The sequence below is a fragment of the Ictidomys tridecemlineatus genome, chromosome 12 (assembly GCF_052094955.1).
Source record: "Ictidomys tridecemlineatus isolate mIctTri1 chromosome 12, mIctTri1.hap1, whole genome shotgun sequence".
Taxonomy (NCBI): domain Eukaryota; kingdom Metazoa; phylum Chordata; class Mammalia; order Rodentia; family Sciuridae; genus Ictidomys; species Ictidomys tridecemlineatus.
In genome coordinates, this window is record NC_135488.1 from 65,709,016 (window position 1) to 65,735,120 (window position 26,105).

General features: G+C 33.0%; 1 protein-coding gene across 2 annotated transcripts in view; it reads right to left on the bottom strand.

Annotated features, from left to right (window-relative positions):
* The window catches only part of Aplf (aprataxin and PNKP like factor), a 95,118-nt gene that overhangs the window by 41,874 nt on the left and 27,139 nt on the right, over nt 1-26,105 (bottom strand). For both annotated transcript variants that reach the window (XM_040271101.2, XM_021724318.3), the window contains 2 exons: nt 16,563-16,744; nt 9,669-10,024 (listed from right to left, as the gene is read on the bottom strand). In XM_040271101.2, the coding sequence (XP_040127035.2) occupies nt 9,669-10,024; nt 16,563-16,744 (538 nt within the window). The remainder of the gene's footprint in view (nt 1-9,668; nt 10,025-16,562; nt 16,745-26,105) is intronic.

Sequence of the window (26,105 nt, forward strand, 5' to 3'; positions counted from 1 at the left end):
TTTTCCTTTTTCTTTTTTTCCTGTTTTTTCTTGCTAGTTTCCACATATGAGAGAAAACATACAGCACTTATCTTTCCGAGTCTGGCTTGTTTTGCTTAACATAATGCTCTCTACTTCTATCCATTTTCCTGCAAATCACATAATTTCAATCTTTTTTTATGGCTGAATAAAACTACAGTGTGGATACATATTACATTTTATTTATCCATTCATCTGCTGATGGACACCTAAGCTGGTTCCATAATTTGGCTACTGTAAATTGTGCTGCTATAAACATGTAAATGCATGTATCTCTAAAGTGTGTTGTCTTTAATTGTTTTAGATAAATACCAAGGCATGGTATAGCTGGACCATTGTGGGAGTTCCATTTTAGATTTTTCAAATCATACCTATTGATTCCATAGTGACTGTATTAATTACATTCCCACAAACAGTGCATAAAAGGTTACTTTTTCTCTACATCCTCACCAGTATTTATTGTTACTTGTGTTCTTGATAACTGCTTTTCTGACTGGAGAGAGAATCTCAGTATAGTTTTGATTTGCATTTCTCTGCTGGCTTGAGATGTTGAAAATTTTTCATATAATTATTGGTCATTTATATGACTTCTTTTGAGAAGTGTCTGTTTAGTTCATTTGCCAATTTATCAAATAAAGTCTTTTTGTTTTTGTTTTATGGAGGAGGTAATTCTTTATATATACCAGATGTGAATCTTCTGTTTGAAGAGTATCTGGCAAACATTTTCTTCCATTCTGTAGATTCTCTCTTCATGCTGTTGTTTCCATTGCTATGCAGAAGCTTTCTAGCTTGATGTCATCCCACTTGCTGATTCTTGGTATTATTTCCAGAGCTATAGGAGTCCTATTGAGGAAGTTGTAGCCTATATCTATAGTTAGAAGTGTTTCACCTGTTTTAGCAGTTGCAGTTTCTGATATTATTCCTAGGTAGGTCATGATCCATTTTACATTGCCTGTTGTATAGGGTAAGAGGTAAGAATCTAGTTTCAATCTTACATATAAACTGGTTTGTTAAGGAGGTTATTAAAAAGGCTATATTTTGTTAAAGTGGTTGTATTCTCTCCTATTTAAGTTTTTGGTAATGTTGTCAAGAACCAGATGACTTTCGTTGTGTAGGTCGGTCTCTGTATCTTCTATTCTGTTCCATGGATCTTATTTTTATGCTAGTATCAAGCTGTTTTGTTACTATGGTCTGTAGTATAATTTGAAGTCAGATATTGTAATGCCTCCAGTTACTCTTTTTTTGCTCAGAATTGCTTTGGCTATTCTAGGTCTTTTGTTGTTCCATATGAATTTTATAATTGTTTTTTTCTAGTTCTGAGACTATCACTGGTATTTTGATGAGGACTGCACTGAATTTGTAGATTACTTCTGGTAGTTTGACCATGCTAACAATATTAATTCTGATGTCTTTTTTTATTTCTTTTTTTCATCATTCAATTTATATCATTTCAATTTTCCTTGCAGAAGGCTTTCACCTCTTGGTTACATTTGTTTAATATATTTTATTAAGAATTTTTGCGTCCATGTTCATCAAGGATATGGTCTATAGTTTTCTTTCCGTGAAGTGTCTCAGTGGGGTTTTAGTATAAGGGTGATACTGGCTTTATAGGATGACTGATACAGGCTTTATATAATGAGTTTTTAAGCATTTCTTTCCTTTCTGTTTCATGAAATAATCTGAGGAGCATTGGCAATAATTCTTTAACGGTGTGGCAGAATTCAGCTGCAAATCCACATAGACCTGGGGTTTTCTTTGTTGAAAGGCTTTTTATTACTGCTTCAATCTCATCATTTTCAAGCATTCCACATTATCTTGTTGATTATATCTTTTGATGCATAGAAGTTTAAGTTTTTGATGTAGTCTTATTTATCTACTTCTAGTTTTATCATCTGTGATTTAGTGTCATATCCAGGAAATCTTGTCAAATCCAATGATATGAACTTTCTCCATTTTTTTCTAAGAGTAGTGTGAGAACTCCAATTTTTCCCCCAAGACTCTTTTGACTATTCACAATCTCTTGAGAGTCTATACAAATATTAGGATTCATTTTTCTATTTGTGAAAAAAATATGACTAGGATTTTGATAGGGATTTCATTAAATCTACAGATGACTTTGGGTAGTAGTGACATCAGCACTGTCTTTGCTATTACAGTTGCTTGCTTGTGCACTACAGCAACAGACATGAGTAGTTGCAACCGAAACCATATGGATGGAGAAGTTGAAAATATTTACTTTCTGGTCATCTAAAAAGTTTAACAATACTGATCTGCACTATTATGTTTTAATATATGTTCCCCCAATGACTAATGAGCTTTAAAATCCTCTTATATGCTTATTGGCCATTTAGATATCCTTTTTTGCAAAGCACCTTCTGCTCCTTTTTTTTTTTCCCCCTGAACTGGTAATCATTTTCTTTTTTTGAGCAGGATGGTACTGGGTGAGGATTGAACCCAAGAGGACCTTACTACTGAGCTACATCTCAATGTCTTTTTATTTTTTATTTTGAGATGGGGTCTTGCTAAGTTGCTTAGGACCTTGTTATTTAGTGCTGACGCTGGCCTCAAGCTTGTGATCTCCTGCCTCAGCCTCTCAAGACTCTGAGATCACAGGTATGTGCAATCATTTTCTTATTGCTTGCTAGTTAATTATTTTTTACATAAGTCCCTTGATATACATATAACTTCTTAGTGGCTTGCCTGTTCACTCTTTTAATATTATATTCTGATTTAGTGAAAATGGTAATTTTAACATAATCCAATTGGTCACCTGAATTACCTGATTATGATCATATTTTAATCAAGCTAAGGAAACTTTGCCCATACCATGAATGTATTCCACTATGTTACCTTCTGCTAACTTTATTGTTATATATTTTACATTTTAAAAAAATTAAATCCACCTGAAATTTTTTTTGGGATTGATAGGTATGGGGAAAAATTAAGACTATTATTTTTCATGGATAGCCAATTGCCAAACACCACTGATCAAAAGTTCATGCTTAATGCATGGACTGGCAGTGGCACTTTTATCATAAAGTTAGCCATATAGGTTTGGTTTGAGACCCAGTATTCTTTTGTACTATTTATCTAAACCTATACCAATATTACAGTTTTATAATAAGACTCATTATTTGGTAGCATTTAGTCACTCATGTTTGCGCTTGAGGATTTTATTCAGTATTCTAGGTCCTTTGCTATTCCACTATAAAATCAGTTTGAAAACTTACACACCCTGTGCACACATATGTTTATACACATACAAACACACACACACACGCACACTTTACTAAGATTTTGATGAATGCCTTTAACTTATAAATTTTGATAAAATGTATATCTTCAAAATATTGATTCTTCTTATATGTGCATAATACAGTCCTTATTTAATTTTTTAATATAATCACCACATATATTTTGCATCTTCTGTTAAATTTAGTCCTGGCTAGTTAAGGTTTTAATACTGTCACAAATCTTCTAGTTTTAAAAGTCCTAACAGTTGTTGCTGTGATACAGAAATATATTTATTTTTGAATTATTAATCTAATGATTATGCTAAATTAATTTATTAATACAAAGAATATGAAATTTATTCTGAATTTTCAAGTTACATGGTCATGTCATCTGTAAATAATTATAGGTTGACTGCTTCCTTTCCAATCATATTGTCTATTTCTTTTTCATGCCTTATTGTACTGGCTATGATCTCTATTATAATGTTGAATAAGAGTAGTGATGACAGGCATACTTGTTTAGTTTTCACCATCATGAAAAAAGACTTTTATATTTCACCCAAAAGTATGATGTTCCTTATTAAACTGAAAATATCTTTTATTCCTATGTTGCTAAAAATTTTTTCACAAATGGGATGACAAATTTTATGAAATGATTTTTCTGTATTGAGATTATCACTATGATTTTTCTCCTTTAACCTGTGCTAGAGACTAAATTACATCTCTTCAAAATTCATATATCAAAGCCGGGCACGGTGGCACATGCCTGTTAATCCCAGCAGCTCAGGAGGCTGAAGCAGGAGGATCATGAGTCAAAGCCAGCCTCAGGAACAGTGAGGTGCTAAGCAACTCAGTGAGATTCTGTCTTTAAATAAAATACAAAATAGTAGTGGAGATGTGGCTCAGTGGTTGAGTGCTCCTGAGTTCAATCCCTAGTACCAAAACAAAAAATTCATATATCAAAGCCTTAATCCCTAATATGACTATATTTGGAGACAGGCCCTTTAAAGAAATAGTTAAATAAGGTCAAAAGGATGAAGCCCTAATCCAATATAACTGGTACTCTTTATAAAATAAGCAGGAGACACCTGGAAAGCACTAATATAGATAAAAAGCCACGTGAGGACACACTGAGAAAGCAGCCATCTCCAAGCCAAGGAGAGAGATCTCAGGGTAAACCAAATTTTGGAGATTTCAGGAATAAACAAATTTGCCAACAGCTTGACTGAGGCCTTCAAGCCTCCAGAACGAAATGAAATATAAATTTCTATTGCATAAGCCACTGAATCTGTGGTATTTTGTTATGACAGTCTTAGCAAACAAGTACAACCTATTAATATGATGAATTACATTAGTTGATTCTTAAATATCAAATCAACTTTGCATAAGTCTGAATTTGAAATAACTCTTTGTAGTGACAGAGTATTCTTTTAATATACAGCAAGAATCAATTTGCTGTTATTTTGTTTAAGATTTTTACTCTATATTCTCATTGGATTTTGCTATCAAGTTTATGATAGCTTCAAAAAATTGAATTGGGAGATTTCTTTCTATATATTCCCTGAAAATATTATATAATAATCACCATTTTCTTTAAATGATTAATGTAATTCACCAGTAATGTACTCTGGGGCCATACCTTTCCTTATCAAAGTATATAATTATGGATTTAATTTTCAATAGATATAGGACTATGTTGATTTCATATTTTTACTTGTATTCATTTGGCTAAGAGTCCCCCTCACAAGAATTTGTTCATTTCTCTTTTTTTTTTTTTTAGGCTTATATATTTTTAATTGACTTTTTAATACCCAAATTTTAAATTGACTGGCATAAAGTTGTTTGTAATATTCACTCATTATTTTTTCAATGTCTATAAGATTTTCAGTGAAGCCCCTATTTCCTTCACAGTATTAGTAATTTGGCCTCCACTTCTGCACTATCCCCACTTCCTCCTACTCCCTACTTATCTCCTCTTTTTCAGTCATTCTGAGAGTTTATAATGCTATTAGTTATTTCAAAAAAGAAACCTTTAGCTTCTCTATTTTATATCTTTTTTTTCATCATTTTCTTCTACCTTTATTATTTTCTTCTTTCTACTTTCTTTAAATTTGTTATTCCTTTTCTAAGGTGAAAGTTCAGTTCACTGATGGTCTTTCTTATTTTCTCATATATGCATCTAAGACAATCAATTTTCCTCTAATCCAGATTTAAGTACATTATAAAAGTTTTCATAAGTCACAGCTGTAGTATAATTTAGTTAATACATTTTCTAACATCGATGTGGTTTTTCATTTAGAAGCAAATTTCTTAATTTCCAAATACTAGGGGATTTTCTCATACTACTTTGTTGATTTTTTAGCTTAGTTACACTGTACTCAGAAATACTCTTATTTTTGTTCAATTTCAATCCTTTAAAAAATTTTTTTAATGTCCTAAGAGATGGTTTACTTTGAGAAGTGTTCCAAAAGTACTTTTATCAGTTTTTCAGTGAAGTATAGTAAATACCTAAAGCAAGCTTGTTCACTGTTTTGTACAAATCTATAGTCTTACTAATGATTTTATTTGATTGACTTATGGCTGTCAAAAATAATAAAATCTTCTATTATAATTGTAAATGTATTTCTCCTTTTAACTTCTGCTCTGTATGTTTTCAAGTTGCAGTATTAGGTGCATAACAATTTAGTATTTTCATATTAAAGATTATTTTACCAATATGAATGGCTTCTCTATTTTAATTTTCTGTTATTATACCAGACTACCTAAGACTGGGTAATTTATAAAGAAAAATTTATATAGCTCATTGTTCTGGAGGCTAAGAAGTTCTAGATTGAGGGGCTGCATCTCATAAGGACTTCATTCTGCATCATAACATGGTAGGGAAAAACAAGTGAGTATGTAATAAAACACTGTTTTATAACAACTCACTCTTGCAATGCCATGAGAGCAAAAATTCATTCACGTAATAAAGACATTAATCTATTCATGACAGTTTTATTCCCATGATCCAAATATCTCCCCTTATTCCTCACCTCCTAACACTGCCACATTGGGGACTAATTTTCTAACACAAAAATTCTAGGAGATATTCAAACCATAATAACTTCGATATCTTCAGTAATGTCTTGCCTTAATTTTTACTTTTTTTTTTTTTTTTTTTTTTTTTGGTACTGGGAATTGAACTCAGAGGCACTTAACCACTGAGCCACATCCCCCAAGCCATTTGAGTTACTTAGGACTTCACTAACTTGCTGAGGCTGGTTTTGAACTCATGATCCTCCTGCCTTAGCCTCCTGAGCTTCTGGGATTACAGCGTGTGCTGCCAAGCCCAGTTCTTACTTTATCTTTTATTAGTAATACATATACAAGATCTTCTTTAGAGTTTAAGGGTTTAAAGACAGAGAAACCTCTGTCTTTAAAATTTTGACTTTTATGTGTTCTTATATTTAAAGTATGAGTCTTACAAAGAGATTGAAGAATTTTTTTTTCTTTTTATCCAGGTGACAATCTTTCTCTATTAAGTGAGCGTATAATTCCTAATAACTGATAACATTAACTCTACTATCTTACTATTTTCTCCATTTATCCAACTGTTTCTTTTTTTCTCCTTTCTTGCTTTCTTCTAGTTAATCACATTTCTAAATAAGTTCATTTCTGTTTTCATTAGCCTCTAATTATATAAGTACTTTTTGGATGATTACTCAGAAATTTCTTATTTTTAATAAATAATGTTGTTAAAAAATAAATTTTAAAAAATAATTGTTATTTATAAGTTTAACTTTTAATTTATATCTAATACAAATTATTACTCTTATAATTTATGAGCTATTACAAAGCTATGAATGCTTTTACTTGCTTTAATCATCAACCACTTTAGTGCTATATTCACTTCAATATATTTTGTACATCTTAAAAATTATTATTTCTTTATCTAGTCAATATTCATTTATACTTATACTCATATTTTCCTTCCCAGGAAATACATTTATGCTTCCACATTCATGGTCCCTCCTGCTTGGCAAACCCTGAACTCCATTACTGTTGTCCCAAGAGACTGCCCAAAACTCTGCTTGGCCCCTCAACCCTCAGTCTGAAACATTAAAAATTTGGCAGCTTTCACAAGGAGAAAAAGAGACTCAAAGTCTTGGCTGCCTCTGATGTTTCAAATGTGACTATTTAGCTTTTCCAGTTGGTCTCATGGGAAGTTTGGTCTTCAACAAGATTACTTCACATTTACCAGAGGTAAAAATATTGTTACATACTATCACCTTAAATTATGTATATGAGTTTATATAGATAAAAGCTATAAATTATACTTAAGACATAAATTTCATATATGCTAATAACAGACAACTCAATTTATGGTTGATTTTTTTAAAGTAATGTATTCATGGAATACACGATATTAAACAGAAAAACTATATGACCCCAAAGGAATAAAGTCTTCAAAGAAGATTTTTTGGAAACAATAGTTCCTATAAAGTTAAATGTTACTGTTGTTGTTTTGTTTCTCAAAGGATTGAAATAAGATTTAATTGTTTTAGAAATGCTGGATTTGAAGTTCCTGCAGATGTAAGTGGTATATTCCTGGAATAAAATTCAGTACAGAAATCTATTTGGGAGATACAGATTTGGGAGTCAACAACATGACATCAAGGGATTGAGTAAAACTAACATTCAAGAATAATATTCTATTCAGTATACTCTATTCTTATAATCTTGAGGGAAAGCAAGGAGACTTAGGAAGATTATTCACTTGTCCTAGAGAGAGACATAGTATGAAACAAAGCGGTATCAGTGCAGCTAAAGATAGCTGCATTTAATTGATTTCTACAATGCACATATATAGCAAAAACTCAATATATGTCATTTTCTCCCCTTTGTTATAATTATAAACATTTTATTTTCAAGGTTTGAATCTTAAATATTTTTACCTATTAATTATATATACACATCAAAATTCGTGAAAAATAAAGTAACTAAAGGTAAGACTTAAAACTAACTTGTATCATTATCAAATGTGAATAAGTGAATTATGGTCTTGATAAAACATTCAATCACCTTTTAACAAAGACAATGATAGTACTGAATACATCTTCTGGACTGAATTGTGTGCCCCTCAAAATTCCTGTGTTTAAGTCCTAGTCCCCCATATGACTGCATTTATAGATAGGGTTATGAAAGAGATAATTAAGGTTAAATGAGGTCATAAGAGTAGGGCCCTAATCCAATATAAATGGTATCTTTATGAAGTGAGGAAGAAACACCAAAGAGGTATCAGTACTGTGAAAAGGCTAAATGAGAAAATGGCCATCTCTAAGCCAAGGGAAGAGGTCTCAGAAAAAAACAAATATGCACACACCTTGGTTTAGGCCTTCTGGTCTCCAGAACTCAGAGATATAAATTTCTGTTGTTTAAGCCACTAAGTCTGTGGTATTTTGTTATGGCAGGCCTAAGGAACTAATACAAATTCAAAATGGAATTCTTCAAAACCCAGAGCAAGATCAGGCTTATGTACTCTATAAGTTTTAATATTACATTCTAGATATACAATAAGGCCACTGCAAATAGACAAAATTGTATATAAATGCAAAACTTAGAACTGTTGACATTGAAAAATACAATTATTTGAATGCTAATTTTAAAAAGAAATAATACAAACGTAAAAATACCAGAATATATGGGGTAAATATACTATCTGCATAGAAGACAACAAACTACTGGAATGAACTACTATGATATTTAGTTTGACAAGTTGGCACTCAAAGAAATCCTTTTGAAATTTAACTGTACAATTGTTTACGTGCTACTATAAACATTTCAGATGAAACTACAGTCTAAAACTAAGAATATAATTTGAATTCACAAAATATGAAGTTAGAAAATATAGTACAATGTGATTAAGTGATATAAATACAGGAACAATCAATTAACACAGGAAATACATATTCAGTTGTTTTAGAAGACTGGGGGTATTAGGTCAATGGATAGAGTGCTTATCTAGCCCTAGCTTCAACCTATAGTGCCAAAATAAATAAATAAAAATACACAATACAATAAGAGGCCTAAACACAATTAAAAATTATCATAATAGACTATACCCAACAACTATTTATGAAGCCATCTCTAGAATATTAAGACATTAAATAGGCAGGTAGTTAAGTCTGGATTCGCCAGTATTCAGATTCCTGCATAAGTCAGCATGTCTACATATAAAACATTCAATGACCCATTGTATCTTAAGAGCTTCTGGCAGGATTTGCTAGAATGCATATAGAGAAAGTGCAAACCAGTAGAAAAGCTCCTAACTTTAGGCTAATGGGTTTTATTAGGTTTTTGATATACTACAGCATATATCTACGTAGCTACGTACTGTTAAAATACCGAAATTATATTCTACCTCTAATTTCATTTTACCTGTAGCAGTTTGCCCCATACATGCAGGATGTTCTCTTGACTCTGTTTTCTTCGGAACCTCCTGGAACTGAATCACTTGTTTTTGAATGTAAAGTTTCAGGACTGGAGGAATCAGAGGTAGACTCGGGATGAGATCCTTGAGACTCACCACAGGATGACCTGCCTGGAACACTCGAATAACTTTCAGAATAACTCACTGCCTTGTCCTCTTTATTTGGTGTTCCTTTAGTTATGATTTTATGTTCAGAAACATTACCAAGCTCCTCTACTGGAATTTCATTTCTCTGTGTATTTGTCTTCATAGTATTTATATCTGTATTACTCAGAGTAAATGTAGAAAATGATTCTGGCATTTCCTATTAAAAAATAAAAAAATCTGAAATAAGTGAAATGTTTTTGAAAGAAATTTAAGCACAGAAGCATGAAACTACAATATCCATGTAATATGTAAAATTTGAAAACTTTCAAGATTCACATTTTAAAGTTACTTTTAAAAAAAATCACTATTTTCTGTCTCTGTTAGGTAGCAGTTTGACATGAGCAGTGGGCCAGGGATTTAAGAAATACTTAGTGAAGAACAAATCAGTAAATCAACAGTCCTGCATCAGTGGCACCACAAGGTCTGACAAGATAGCCTTCCCGGACCCTGGCCTGATCTCAGCTCTCTAAACTACTCCTTTTATAAGAGGAGGAAGATAGATGTACTCAGGGGGTAAAAACCAGGGGTAAGGACATGTTTGCTCAAAAGGGCCAAATTGCTGAAATATCTTAAACAAGATACACAAACAATGCTGATCAGAAAAAAAAAAAATGGAACTTGTGACTGTCACAAGACCCTAAGTCCCTGGGAAAGCAAAATATGAGACAAATAACTGTCAATCCAATAGTAGGTGGATCTGGGAAGTGGAGAGTTTTAAAGCTGTTTCATATTTCTAAGTTTTGTGTGTGTGTTTCTGAATTCTTCTCAGCAAAGACATACGAACCAAGGATAGGACAAATCTCCTCTATAACATCTCTAGTTTAGCAACTTTAAAACAATTTGCAACTATTAAAAAATAAATTTAAAGTTGCACTAAACCTTTATAATTATGTCAGATGTTCAATGAAAAATAATCAGAAAAATACAAATGAAACATAAAGATATTTAATTTAATTTGAATATAATCTCTCAAAAACAGCTCTTAAATGTCTCTGTTCAAACATGTGTCATTCTGTTCCCATATACTGTCCTTATTATCTTATAAAATTACTGAAATACTTTATTTATACCCTCTAAATATAATTATGGTTTTTCTGTAGCTGAATGGTAAAACTGTTCCTAGTTCACACAATCAAAAAAAAAATTCTGCAAGAAGGTATGCAATGACAAATTCAGAAAAAAAAGCATTTCCATATAAAAGTTTAACCAATTTAAAGATGTTTTGAAACAAATAAACATTTTCATTAGTACTATAGAAGCTTTTAAATTTATACTTACCACTAGCACAAAGAATAATCCTAGCCTTATCTTGTTAAATGATCTCTTAATAACTTATCCTTCCTGTGAAGCAGAAGCATTGCTCAGATACATACAAGCCATCCTGGTAACCATTCATACGATGTGATGACTACATAACATCTACACATAAATGCTCACCTCCATATATAAGTAAGGAACTCATATATATTACTGCCAGCTAAAAAAAGCTGATATTACTTAGAATCCAATAGTTCAAATTTCTTAAGTTATTATTAATATGACTTCTTCTGAAGTATTTGCTTTAGTGTCTTAATATTTTCTTTCTTTTTTAAGAAATATGGCACATTTCAAATAAATACAGTAAATTTCAAAATACTACTCAATACTATTCACCTTGCAAATGGAACTAACCTAGATCTTACTGTGGTTCTGTATAGTAATAGATAATCCACGGGGAAAGCAATCATGTGTCTAGCTCTTGTAGTTTAGCTTTGGCTGGTAACATTCATGTCACATCTCTAACAACATACATTGCTTCTAAGCTGCTCCATTCCAGTCTCATACCACTACTACGGGACCATCTGGAACGTACCAGCAACTGAAACTCTAGGATGGGAATGGGGCAATCCTGACCTACCTCCCAACACTTGGTCAGCTCTTTCCAATTTTCTTTTTCCCCCTTCATACCATTACCTAAGCAGATATCCAATAAAATGTCAGTCTCTTATTCCTGCTGGAATTTCTAAACTCCATAACTAATTATCTTACAGTGCCTTTTAGAAAGGAAGGAGGTAAATTCTCCCCACAAACACTGCACTATCCTAGAACTTAAAAGGTTCTGGCATCTTGGTTCTCTTTGTGTAAAGCCTGGGGATAGAATGGGACATTAAAGTAATAATGACATATTTAAAGATGTTTTTAACTAAACAAGAGCAATATGTATACTATAATACTCTTTAGCTTAAAAAAAACCTTCCCATGTATTTATATGTGTATGTACTTATGCAAATCAGATGTAAAGCTTGAATGAATACATAAAACGAATACATAAAGTAGGTCCAAGGATGAGGCAAATCAAAGTGTTTAATCCACATGATTCCAAATCTGCTTTTAACAAAAAGCATATAGTATTTTGCTACATAAAAACTGAAAATCCAGAGGTAATCTTCCTCCCTTGCTCTTTCTCCCAACCCCATTAGGGAACAGGGGTGGAAGGGAAAGGGAGGGAGTATGGGAATAGCAAGGATAGTAGAAGGAGACAGTTATCATTATACAAAATTAATGTATGAAGATGTGATTTTGGTGTCAATATACCTTATATACAAATAGAGATTTGATAAATTGTGGTATAAAGGTGTATTAAGAATTGCAATGCAAAAAAAATTATGAATGTAATGCACTCCTCTATTGTTAGGTATGCAAGAAATAATAAAAAAAACCCTGAAAATCCAAAGAAAATAAAATACAAGAAATGAAATCTATAGCATCATAGTTCAACACTCTCTAATTTCATTAAATATAAAGAAGAATTTGTTTTATTTAAAAAAACCTAAGGCTTCACAAGGAGTATGTTTAATTGACATGCCAATTTACTCTCTAAAAAAGAGAGGAATAGCAATACTATGGATCAGGAGTTCTCAAATATATTTTAAGAGGTACAAAAGTTAGAATTCATAATGCTCTTTATGGAACTTCATGAAATATTGATATACAGTAGATCCTTGGCATTCAAGAATTTAACATTGTTTCAATTATTTATAAATGATCCCAAAATCCATTACCTGAAGTATTCTGTAAGTTTGCTGAGATAAATCTGTACTATGCCAATTAAAAGGTCATGAGCTAAAGCAACTGGTGAATGAGGGAACAGAAAAGATGGAAGGCTCTCTATATGAAGGGTAGGAGGAAAACAGAGAGCTTCATTTTTTTCTAAGCATTTCACATAGCTAATTTATTAAGAATTGATGCAAATGTGAAGGATTAAGTATAGAAAGCTGGAGATTCGTGGTAGAATGGCCAGATCCCCTACAATCTGAAAATACATGTTTAAAATTTCAGAGAACAAAGAGCATGAAGCTGGTAGAAGGCAATATTGGTGCTTGCAGGTGGCTGGAATGTACTGTTAAAGCTATTAAAATAGTCTATTAAATTGCCCAAGAAGTCCTCTCCTGCCCCTCAACCATCTGAAGTTTAATATACTACAAAGAACAGGAAAAAGAACTTCCTTCTAGAATGAATTCAATGAGATAATTTGTTGTTGTTTCCAAGCTTTCCTTGGCACAAATGTCTGTGCCTTATAAGCCCTACATCGATTCCATTAGTATACACACGCTAATGTCTGAAAAAACCCAACTTCCTGGCCACAACCTCATTCCTAAGCTTCAAATTCATATATTCTAACACTAGCTCAACATTTCCGCCTCAATTATTCTATGCACTTCAACGCAAAATGCCAAAGCTGAAATTCTGTCTGTATTCTCTACCAGTTTCTGCCAACAGAACATATCTATTAATCTTAGCCAAAAATTTAAAAGTCCTTTATTCCTGTACTTTCCCAAAATCTAAGCAACAAGCTCTACAGTTTTGCTTTCATAAATATTTTTCTAATCCAATGCCACTTCACTATCCTTTTAGTCACTGCCCTGCCTCTAATTCTCTTTATTTCCTGACTGTGTTAATGCCATAATCTCTTCCCTCTGAGACTTTCAACTTGTTCTCTTTTAAACTCTCCTCTAAAGAGCTAAAAGGGTTAATTCTGTGGATGAAAACATTTCAAGGTCCTCCCTCTGCAAAAGTTCCCACCTCACATTGCTGTCCTCCATTATATCAAACTTCTAAGAAAAGTAGTTTCCCGCCTACTACAGGTTGAGTATCCCTTAACCAAAATGTTTAGGACCAGAAATGTTTTAGATTTCAATTTTTTGGATTTGGGAATATTTGAGTAGATTTTATTGGGTTGAGCATCCCTAATTTGAAAACCCCAAATCCGAAATACTTAAAAATCCATAACTTTTTGAGCTCTTTATAGTGCAAAAATGTTTCAAATTTCAAGGTATTTCAGATTTTGGATTTTTAGGTTAGGGATTCTCAACTTATATTTAAATTTCTTTTGCTCTTCTACCAGCTATCCCATCTACCTGGGACCTGATGACTTATTCTGATGAAAAGAATGTGGTAGAAATGGCACAGTAACAGTTCTAGCTCTACATCTTAAAAGATCTGGCAGCTTCTTTGACCCTCTTAGTATCCAGCTGTCAATAAAGATGTTCAGTCTAGACTAATTAATGGTAAGTGGAAGGTGGGAGACCCAGCCAGTTCCTAGTTATCCATCACCCTTGATGAGGCACCATTGATGTTCCTGGAGCCATCTCAGATGCTCCAGCTTTAGCACAGCTCCTAGTTAAAATGCAGCCCAGCAGACATTAAAAATATGCCACAAAAAATTGTTCAAATTGACCCAGCCAACTCATGGAATTATAAGAAATAATAAATCTTTGTTGTAGTGAGCCACTAAGTGTTGGGGTTGCTTATTTCACAGCAAAAAAACAGCAGATACACCTTACAATTCTATTTTGCTTTAAACTGGATCAGGCTTCCTAGTATTACTTCTGACAAAGTTCATGATTTATGTAAAATTATGTTTTAAAAAAATACCATTGTTTTCATCTGTTTTGTGCTGTTGTAACAGAATACTGCAGTAATTTATAAAGAAATAAATTTATTCTCTCCCAGTTCTAGGGTCTGAGAAGCCCAAGATGAAGTCTCCTTATAGGGTAGAAGATAGAAGGGCAAAAGAGAATAAATGTTGTCTTCTGAGGTGACAGAAAAGCAAAACAACTAAAACAAAAAAAAAATATTTTAAAAATGCTACAACAAGGGTTTTTAAGAGTGTTAGTTGTAGTTGGACACAATAACTTTATTTTATTTTTATGTGGTGCTGAGGATTGAACCCAGCACCCCACCTGTGCTAGGCGAGCAATATACCACTGAGCCATAAACCCAGCCCCTGTTACAGCATTTTTAATCCATTCATGAGGGCAAGGACCTCATGAGCAAACCCACCCCCAAAACTGTTGCTCTGTGGATTAAGTTTTAACATAAATTTTTGGAGGGGACAAAAACATTCAAACCATAACAACCTTTCTTTTCATTAATCAATTCAAGAACTCTAATTTTCACTTCTAAAATAGACAATTACATAACTGTTAAGAGTTTCAGAAAGACAAAAGAACTGATGAAAAATGTGAACTACTTCAGAGCAAAGTGAAAAATATGAACTAATTCATGAAGCAAAGTGATTACAGTCACAAAGCCTCTCACACAATCTAATCTATATAGGAGAAAAATCCATTGTATCCCAAATGAAAGGATCTATTTGAGAGTTGAGGTTTCTAGCAATGTAATCTTGGGACTCAGTTTCCTCTGTGATGCCGAATGGTGGTTTATCAGTAGCTTTCAACTTTGAGGGCACATTAAAATACTAACACACTAATAAACAGACCACACAGAACAAATGAGTAAGAATCTTAGGAACAAGGACTGGCAGGGGAGGTGATTTCTATCCCTTCTCTCTATTTTTCTTTAAGAGAATATAATTCATTTTTTCCCAAGTAAACAATCCCACTTCTGCTCTGAAGGCCTCACCAAAACTGTTCTCTGAGTTCTTAATAATTGGCAACTGCCCTCCATCTGACTAGACAGGTGAGCCCAACCTATTGTTTTCTCTCATTTTTCACTTTCTCTCACCTGTTCTGCAATATAGCCATTTCTACAGGACCAGCTGAAAGAAAGTGGGCAGAGATGCAGGTGGGCTCTGGAAAGGCCCTACTCAGGCCTTCAGTCTCAGTCATGTTCTCTGGCCCAGCTATATCAGAAAGCTCTGCATAAAGGAGAGGTAAATCTCCTGCAGAACCTTTAAGGGAAGAAGAACAATTAGCCAAGCAGAGCTCAGTTCTTTCTGGGACTTGTCTGTAATACTCCCTTGATGTCATCAAAATTTCAAAATACCTCGAATATCTTGGATTTGCTTAGTATTCTTTATCAATTTAAAAGATATAAAGTTTTTCTCATGGTTATCAAACGTTATGACTTGGAATAAGCACAGTAAAACATATATACCGCAGATGTTCTTTTGAATAAAATAATTTCTCTTCTGAAAAAAAAGGCAAAGGTAATTGATATGTTCAGAGGTCAAACAGGTCAAAGAGCAGAATGTGTGAAGGCTCAAAGTTTATCTAAGAAAACTTTAAGTTTAATAAGTTTTTATGTCAAATATATATGAGCCATAATATATTTTGCTTTCACTTATAAAACTTGACTTTATAAATAAGCAAAGTTGAGTCCATAGGGACTGGATACATTTTTCCAGAAGGAAAAGAGGTTCCACTAAGAGGCATAAGAAAGTAAATAGTCAAATAACATTTTTTTAAAATCACCTTGGATGAAATGACAGACTTTTCTTGATCAGCATTTTTGCACTTTTTTCCTGCATCATCTTCTGCTGATATACTTTCTGAATTTCCTGATGAAATTACTCGCTTTCTTTGCTGGGTCATGTTTACTTGGGTTTTATCTTTGGAGATTCCTTCTTTTCCACATTCTTGGATTATATTATTATCTTACACACATACATAAAGACAAAGAAAATTATATTCCATATTTCACATGTCAATATTCCATACAAAAAAAGAGAATAAAAGAGCAAATAAAATTAAAGTTCCATTTACAGTAAAGCCAATTTAAAAAAAACTTATTTGCAAATCACAAGGCCAAGGTGCCAGTGGGAGCTCTGTGCCTTAGCTGTTTCACTTTACCTCTATCTCTGAACTTTGTTTTCATCTGCAAAGTGGCAATTCTAATAAATCACAGAGTTTTCAGAAGAAGTAAATGTGTTGATATGTAAACTATCTACTAAAGCACCTGACACATGTTAGTTATATATATTTTTCATTGCAGAACTGAATTTCTCTAAAAGAAAACCTGCATAGAGCAACTCAATGAACCTTATATATGCTTACTAAATATTTAACATCCACAGTGAAGAATACAATTTATCCTAAACAGAGATAAGAACCCAAAATAACTCAAAAGGAGAATGACCTCTACAGACTTTGTCAAGGAAGACATTAAGACTCAATAACAATGAACATCTTATCCTATGTAATTTCAATATAGTTGGTAAACCTAAGTGAGTATATTTTATTTAAATGTCATAAATGATCTAATACAAAATCAAAAAGACCTACTTGTTTTTAAGAGAAAAATATTCATGGCTGGCCAGGCATGATGGTGCACGCCTGTAATCCCAGAGATTTGGGAGGCTGAGACAGAAGGATCATGAGTTCAAAGCCAGCCTCAGCAAAAGTGAGGACTAAGCAACTCAGTGAGACCCTGTCTCTAAATAAAACACAAAATAGGGCTGGGGATGTGGCTCAAGCAATAGCACGCTTGCCTGGCATGCTTGCAGCCTGGGTTCGATCCTCAGCACCACATACAAACAAAGATGTTGTATCCGCCAAAAATTAAAAACTAAATATTAAAAAAAAATTCTCTCTGTCTCTCTCTTTCTCTTAAAAAAAAAAAAAAAAGAAAGAAAGATGATTTGCCCCTGAGTTCAATCCCCAATACGGCCCTCCAAAAAATTTCATGGGTAATTGTCTCCTTTATAATAGAATGATACCTTCAAAAGGGAAAAGATTTTATGCGCCTTGTTAATTATTTCTTTCTTTCTTGAGTCTCTAGTACCTACAAATGGCCTAGTACAAAGCTGGTGCTCAATAAATATTTTTGACTAAGTGAATTGTGAATATGAACAGAATTTGCCCCCAAATTCCCTGGAGATCCAGAATATAGGTATTCTGATATATTTGATCTTTAATCATTATTCTATATTCTGGAAAAAGCTAGAAAATGCAGTTTAACTTTTGTAGGCCATACAGTGTATGTCACAACTACTTCACTCTACCTTTGAAACAAAAGAACAGCCACATACAAGACATATGTGGATGATTATGGTTGTGTTCCAATAAAACTTTATTTGAAAAAAAATGGCCTATAGTTTACTTAGCATTATTCTGAAGGATATTGAAGTGGCCTGAAATAATATTCCTTAAATTCAGGGAAAAAAGGGCAATGGAATGCTGTTCATATTATCAAATAGGAATATGAATTGAATCATTATAAAGATAATGTACAGTAGTCCCCCTTTAACCATAGTTTCACTCTCCTGTTTCACTTACCTATGTCACCCATGAAAACTTCCAGAAATAAACAATTCATAAATTTTAAATTGCATGCCATTCTGAGTAGCATAATGAAATCTTATACCTTCCATCACTCTCCCACCTGAACATTCTTTTGTCTAGCAGCATCCACACTGTATATTGTTAGTCACTTAATAGCTGTGCTGGTTATCAGACCAATTGTTGTGGTATCTCATTCAATTAACCCTAATTTTGCTTAATAATGGCCCTAAAGCTCAAGAGTAATAATGTTGGCAACTCAGATATGCCAAAGATAAGCCATAAAACGTGTTCTTTAAGTGAAAAGGTTAAAGTACAAAACATTTTTTTTTCTTTTAAGTACTATGGATTGAACCCAGAGGCATTCTAATTACTGAGGACACTCCTATCTTAAATTTTTACTTTGAGACAAGGTCTCACAAAATTTCTAAGGCTGGCTTTAAACATGCAATCTTTCTATTTCAGACTTCTGAGTTGTGGGGATTATAACTATGGATCAACTTGCCTGATAATAAAAGATATTTTCAGAGGAAGAAAAAAGAGACCATATTCACATAACTATTATATTATTATAGTATATTACCAAAATTGTTCTATTTTAATATTACTTATTATTGCTAATCTCTTACCATGCCTAACTTTAAAATTAAACTTTATCATAGATATGGATGGATAGGAAGAAATACAGCATATAGATTTTGGTACTATCAATGGTTATAGGTATCCACTGGGGGTCTCAGAATAAATCTCCTGCAGAAAAGGGGGAAACTACTGTATTTATTAAATAAAACATATGCATAAACTAGTCAATACTAAACTTTGCCTAAATTACTTAAATATTCATCATGAATCTATATTAGGAAGCATTTCCTAGCATTTTAGAAAACTATGAGGAATGAGATTTAATAGAACTATACAGCTTGGTGCAACATATGCAACAGCAGTTATGAATTCATAAAACCAAATAAACTAATAATAGTATAGCAGTTTTGCTTACTATACTGAGAACTATGAAATGTAAATTAAGACACACCTTCTACCAAAATGATAGTGGATCACATTCCACATGTTACACATGTACATAAAATTCTAAAATTAAATATACTTATTTAAAATAGCCAATTATTTAAAATTCTAAATTCTCCCCTATAAATATTTCTTTAAGAACAAAAGCTAATTTCTTTTTATATGGGAAGAAATTATTTTAATATTGTTAAAATGTTCTTCAAAAAGAGTATATAAAACAAATAGCTTAATTGGGTTATAGCGATTGTATAACAATTTGGTAAAGCAAATACTACTCTATGCCCAGGATAAGTCCATTTGAATGACAGAAATATAAAAGAAATTAACTATTAATGAAGTTATTTTTAACTGTTACTAATTATACTTATGAGCTATATGAGTGATAGCTCAACTAGATGTATATGTGCCATTAAAATACATCTGTTCTGAGCTGGGCACAGTGTGCAAGCCTGTAATTCCAGTGACTTAGGAGACTCAGGCAGGAAGATGGAAGTTTGAAGCTAGACTCAGCAACTTAGCAAGACTCTGAGCAACTTCACAAGACCCCATCTCAAAAAAAAAAAAAAAAAAGAGTTGGGGTTGTGGCTCAGTGATTGACTCTAGTTCAATCCCCAGTACCAAAAAAAACTTCCATCCACTCTTATCCTCCAGAGAAACCAGTTATAACAACCTGTTAGTAATTACTAGTCTTCTCAACTTTTTTCTAAGTTTAAGCAAATATATTTAAAAATACAAATATATAAACACATATAGGACTAAAAGTATAAGTGCTGTTCTTTTTGTAATATAAATTCCTAGAACTACAACTTCTGGGTCAAAATGTGTGGTACATTTAAAAACTGAAAGAGATACTGGCAGATGATGTTAAAAGTCTATACTAATTTATACTTTTATTAACAATGTTCAATAATACCCATTCTGCCAGCAATAGATTTTGATGAGTTAATAAATAAGAAATTACAATTGTATGTTTCTATTTATACTTACCTAATAGTAGAGTCATATGTTTATTAACAATTAGTAATTATTATTCTGTAATACATCACATACAATATGCAAAATTTCTATTGAGTATAATATTTTTATTTATAGACAATTTTTTTAATCTTCAATTTTTTCTAAGTATGACAGGTAATATCTCCCAGTATATTGTTTACCAGTCCATTATATGCCTCTGAGTAAGTTTTTGCATGCAAATATTTTTTAAATATTTATCTAGGAAAATCTGTCAATTTTTCCTTTGTGGTTCTAGGTTCCCTATCATCTTCTGAAAGTCTTCAGAACTATTAAAAATATTTCCCATATTTACATCAAATACATTAACAATTTTAAGTTTTATGTTGACATTATTAATTCAATAGACTCTATCTCTGAATATGGTATAAGTAGGGATCTAATATTACTTTGTCCCAAATAGATATTTCCCCCAAGCATTTATTGATTAATGTATCCCTTCCTCACCAGTTTTAGCAGATAATTTTTATATTAAATGTATCTATTTTGATTTGTCTCTGAGTGTTTCATTCTTTCTAGTGGTCTAACTTCTATTCCTATGTCATAACTAACAATTACTAAAAGCAGGTATCCAGCCCAGATAGCAATATAGGGGAATTCCAATGAAAAGGTATTCAAAGTGCCCCTACAAAAATACAAAAAAAATACAAAAAAAAAAAAACCTTAATTCATTTTATACAAAGCTGACATGACTCTAATGTTAAAATTTGCCATTTATAGCATGAAGAAAAATACTGATGTATTTATAAATATAGAGATGTCCTATACCAGATAGCAAATCTAATCTAACAGAGTATAAAAATAAGAAGCCATCATGACAAGGTTGAATTTACTCTGGAAACATAGACATGATATAATATTAAGAAATCTACCAACAACATTTGTCGTGTTCCTAGTGACAAAAACACTCAGGGTCACTCCAGGAGAACTGGCCTGTGCAAAATAACCATACAAGAGACAGAAGAGACAGAGATACCTTTTTCTTTGGGGGTCCTGTGATGGCTCCTCTGACCTTAAGGGTCCACAGAAAGAAAGACGGCAAGCAAGTGTGTACTGAACCCTTTTACTGAAGAGAAGCCATTCAAATGAGACAAGAGGTCAGGTTTCCGGGGTGAGTCTAGCTTTGAGATATCTGCTATCAGCAGGATGACTGATATCTAGGAAGGCCACACTCAAAAGCAGAGCAAGAGAAGGAAATACACACAGGGCGTTTTCATGGAACATTCTAACCCAAATAGAGTAAAGGGGTAATATCACAAAGGAACAGGTGAGCATGGCTCTATCCATGGAGCGACATGCCTATGTGTGAAGACACAGACACGTCCTCAATCTCCAGGACCGGGGCAATGTCCAGGTCACTATCAGATGTAGTGACAGAGCCTCTCCAGCTCAGGGAAAGAGAATGCAAAATCATTCAGATTGGCTGCCCACAAACATTAATTATATTAACACATGAAAAATGCACCATTATTTCTATGCCAAAATTTTTTTTCAAAAAAATTGAAGTTATTCATGAAAAAAAGTAAAAATTAAACAACCTAAGAATAGCATAAGTGTTTATCAGAATCAATACCAACCAAGAGTTAAAGAACATATCAAAAACAAACAAACCAAACCAGGACATTCAGAAAGTAAACATAAATGGTTATATAGTGACATGTTGAGAACACGGGCTTTACAGTCAGAAAGAGCTAGGTCTCAGTTACAGCTCTGGCATTTATTACTTGATCTTGGATAAGTCATTAATCATCAGTTAACATTAGCTGTCCTGATCCTAAGTGTTCAAAAGATTTCAAAATATCAAGTTGGTTTTAGACAATCTAAGTAAATGTCAATGTCCATGGTACAGTACTACAGGTACAAAAGACAGAAGTTGCACACATATTAATGAGCCTAAAAGGTGTCCTGGAAGATGATTTTTTAAATATCTAGCAATGGTTTATTGATGCAGGTCATTAGTTACTTAGTTGAATAAAACAATTTTAAAAGCTATGCAATAGAAATGTCTAATTATATTAATTTTTAATTATCAGAATTCAAGTACACAACTGTTTTATACTTCTTAATTTTTCCTCTTCTAAATTTGTATACTTTTTAACTCCATTTAAGGTATTAAGGAACCTAACTTTGCTCTTGTATGTATTTTTACCAAAATTTAAGTTTATATGAAGATAGGCCTGAATCCAAAAACTTTCAGATCTTATTTTGAAGCTTTAGCATTTTGGTGCACTGTGTGCCATGTAATATTCCAGTCCTGATCAATGTCAGATAACTGTCATTTGTATTTTCAAGGTGAAGTGCCCAAAAAGGCAATTCATATTTTATATGGTGTATCTGTCAAATGAAAGTTAATATAATAGCTGGTTATTTGAAGCAAAACATATTTGAACTATTATAAGCAATCTAAAAGTGATAACATAAAAGCAATTATAGTACAAACAACTCTGAAATAAAAAGATTTGTACTCAGGAAGGTAGTTTGCATTGATATAACTTTTAGTTAAGAAAACTTACTCTTTCTATTGGAGAGAAATTGTTCTACTGAGGGAAAGTACCCGCTCCTTCCCACTACCAACCCTCATTTTCCTTTCTACAAAGTGAGGATCATGTTTAATAAGTAATGTCACTGATAAAAATATTTTCCACATGAAATTACTATGGAGGGGATAATAACCATTATATTAAAATAAAACTCTTTATCAGGAAACTCTTTGATTTAGTTTTGAGAATTCTTCAGATTAAACCACATCTCCTTCAACATACAATGTATAACCTACTCTTATGATCCTACTCTAATCCAACTACATTAAAGAAGGTATATTCTGTACATTGTACATTTGATCAAAATATTTCAAAGAATTCCATGACTACTGAATATGAGAATCATTAAGGACAGTAATATTCCCTTTTTAAAAAGGTACTCATTTCTACTATAATTTATAAAAGATAATGTTCAAAATAAAATTTACAGAATATCTTTATTGAACTAATCAAATCAAATAAAACATTATAAATTCAGGACAAAAATATTAAAAGGAACAACTATATGAAGGCATTGGATAGTGAACAAAAAGACAGGCAGAGAAGAATCTAACTTTGAAAAATTAACTACAACTTTTGCGGCTTATGAATTTCTGTTTTCCTGAAGATATTTCCCAATTCACAAGTAATGTAGAAAGCTTCAGTCGGGTTTGAGGTTAGTAGAAAAGACAGAAAGTGAGGAATAAAATCCCAGAAGAAAGGGAGTCCAGAGGGGGCATGGTGCATCTCCAAAGTCCTAGCAGACTGAGGCAGGAGGATTGCAAGTTCAAGGCCAGTCTCAGCAACCCAGCAAGACACTGCCTCACAAAATAAATTAACAAGGACTGGATGTGACCCTGTTTCAAAATAAAATAACAAGGACAAGATGTAGCTCAGTACCATGGGTTCAATCCCTAGGGCAAAGGAGGAGGGAAAGGAGTAGATGGAAGGAGAGAGAAAGAAGAGGAGGGAGGAGGAGGAGGAGGAGGAGGAGAAGGCAGCAGCAGTGGTGGCAACAGGAAGAACAAAATTCTACAAATAAAAATGACCCAAATCCTTTGCTGACTATTATACTATAATGTTCATGGAAGAAACACCGGAATCCAGGAAAAAAGTCACAGTTGGAAACCAAAGGAACTAAGTAGAGAGACTATAGTTGCTGTCCACATCAGGGGAAACAAGAGACTAAGATCTGAATCCAGCCAAGTTAACTGCCTATTAGAACTACTTCCTTAGGAAAACATAATGAAATCAAGAGCCTTGATAATCTATCATTCATATCACCAATATCCAACAGAAAATCACTAGCTACAGAATATACAAAAAAATATGATCCATACAATATTTAAAAAGCAGTTAATAGAAAATTAACCTGAGATGTTAGAGTCTGTAAGCAAGTCAAGATGGCGCCTGGCATTTTGCAGAGGGAGTGGTTTGTGAAGTAACGCAAGCGAGCCATTGAGTATGGAGATTCCTTATTGGTTGACTGCTGTATCTAGTTTATGTTAATTAAGATAAGCTGTGTGGAATGTATATATACCCCTCCAGTCCTACAATAAACAGCTCCCACTCCTGCTGTATCAATATACACAAGTTCCTCGTCACCCTCTGGTTATTTTGCTGCAGCCGGACTGCAGCACTGAGATAACCAAAAAGTTGCACAAAGACACACACTTTAATGTAGTTATTAGAAATATGGTCAAGACATTATATAAGATGATTGTAAATCAGTACAAACACTTGGAAACAGTATGGATGTTCTTCAAATATTAGGAATGGAACCATCATGTGACCTAGCTATACTACTGCTTGGTACTTATCCTAAAGTCAATATACTATAGTGATCCATACATACCCATATTTACAGCAGCACAATAGCTATCACCAGAAGAATAGATAAAGAATATATGCACAATAGAATTTTTTTTATACCAGGGATTAAATCTAGGGGCACTTAACCACTGAGATACTGGGGATGATCCCCAGCCTTTTTAAAATTTTTTATTTAAAGACAGGATCTCTCTAAGTAACTTAGGGCTCATGAAGCACAATAGAATTTTATTCAGCTATAAAGAAGAATGAAAGTATATCATTTATGGGAAATGAATGGAACTGGAGTAAATCATGCTAAGTGAAATAAGCCAAACTCAAAAAGTCAAGGGTCAAATGTTTTTTCTCACATGTGAAGCTAGAGAGAAAGAAGGGTTAAAAAAAAACAAGGTGCACATATATTGAGGTAGGGCAGGAATCTTATGAAAATAGAAGAGAGCCCATATGGCAGAGAAAGGGGATCATGGAGAAGTGGAGAGAAATGAGAAGTACTGAGAAATGACATTAACCAAACTATACCATTCTATTATGTGCGTGTATAACTATGTAAGCACAAATCCCACTACTATGTTTAATTATTATGCAACAATAAAAAGGAAATAAATCCTTTTTTTCTTTTTGTGATCTGGAGATCAAACTTGGCTATGTAGTCTACCATTAAGGTACACTCCAGCCCCAAAACAGTTGAACAGGCCCCCTGTTTTCATTTTGTACTGAGTCAGGTTTTCAGAAAACTTGAATGGAACCACCATATAACCTGGCTATCTCACTCTTCAGTATAAATCCAAAAGATTTAAAATCAGCATACTTCAGTGATAGAGCCACATCAACATTTATAGCAGCTCAATTCACAACAGCCAAGTTATGGAGTCAACCTAGGTGTCCTTCAACAGATGAATGGATAAAGAAAATGTGGTATAGTCACATGATGAAGTATTACTCAGCCATGAAGAAGAATGACTTTACAGCATTTCCTGGTAAACAGACAGAACTGGAGCAATGGGCATACTCAGCAGAAAACATACATTATTGTGATACCTATCTTGACAATGAGCTATACTACAAGAGAGGTCACACCTTTTTAAAATCTCCTGGCAAAGACATTGTGCATTTGGCTTTTTAAAAATTCAATTAATGTAATCTCAGAAATTTGGGAGGCAGAGGATCACAAATTCAAAGCCAGTCTCTTCGCAAAGCCCTGAACAACTTAGCAAGACCCTGTCTCAAAGTAAAAAATAAAAAACAGGCTGGGAATGTGGATCAGTGGTTAAGCACCCCTGGGTTCAATCTCTGGTACAAAAAAAAAAAATTAATGACACTAATTTTAAATGCTTTTTATTGTACTCAC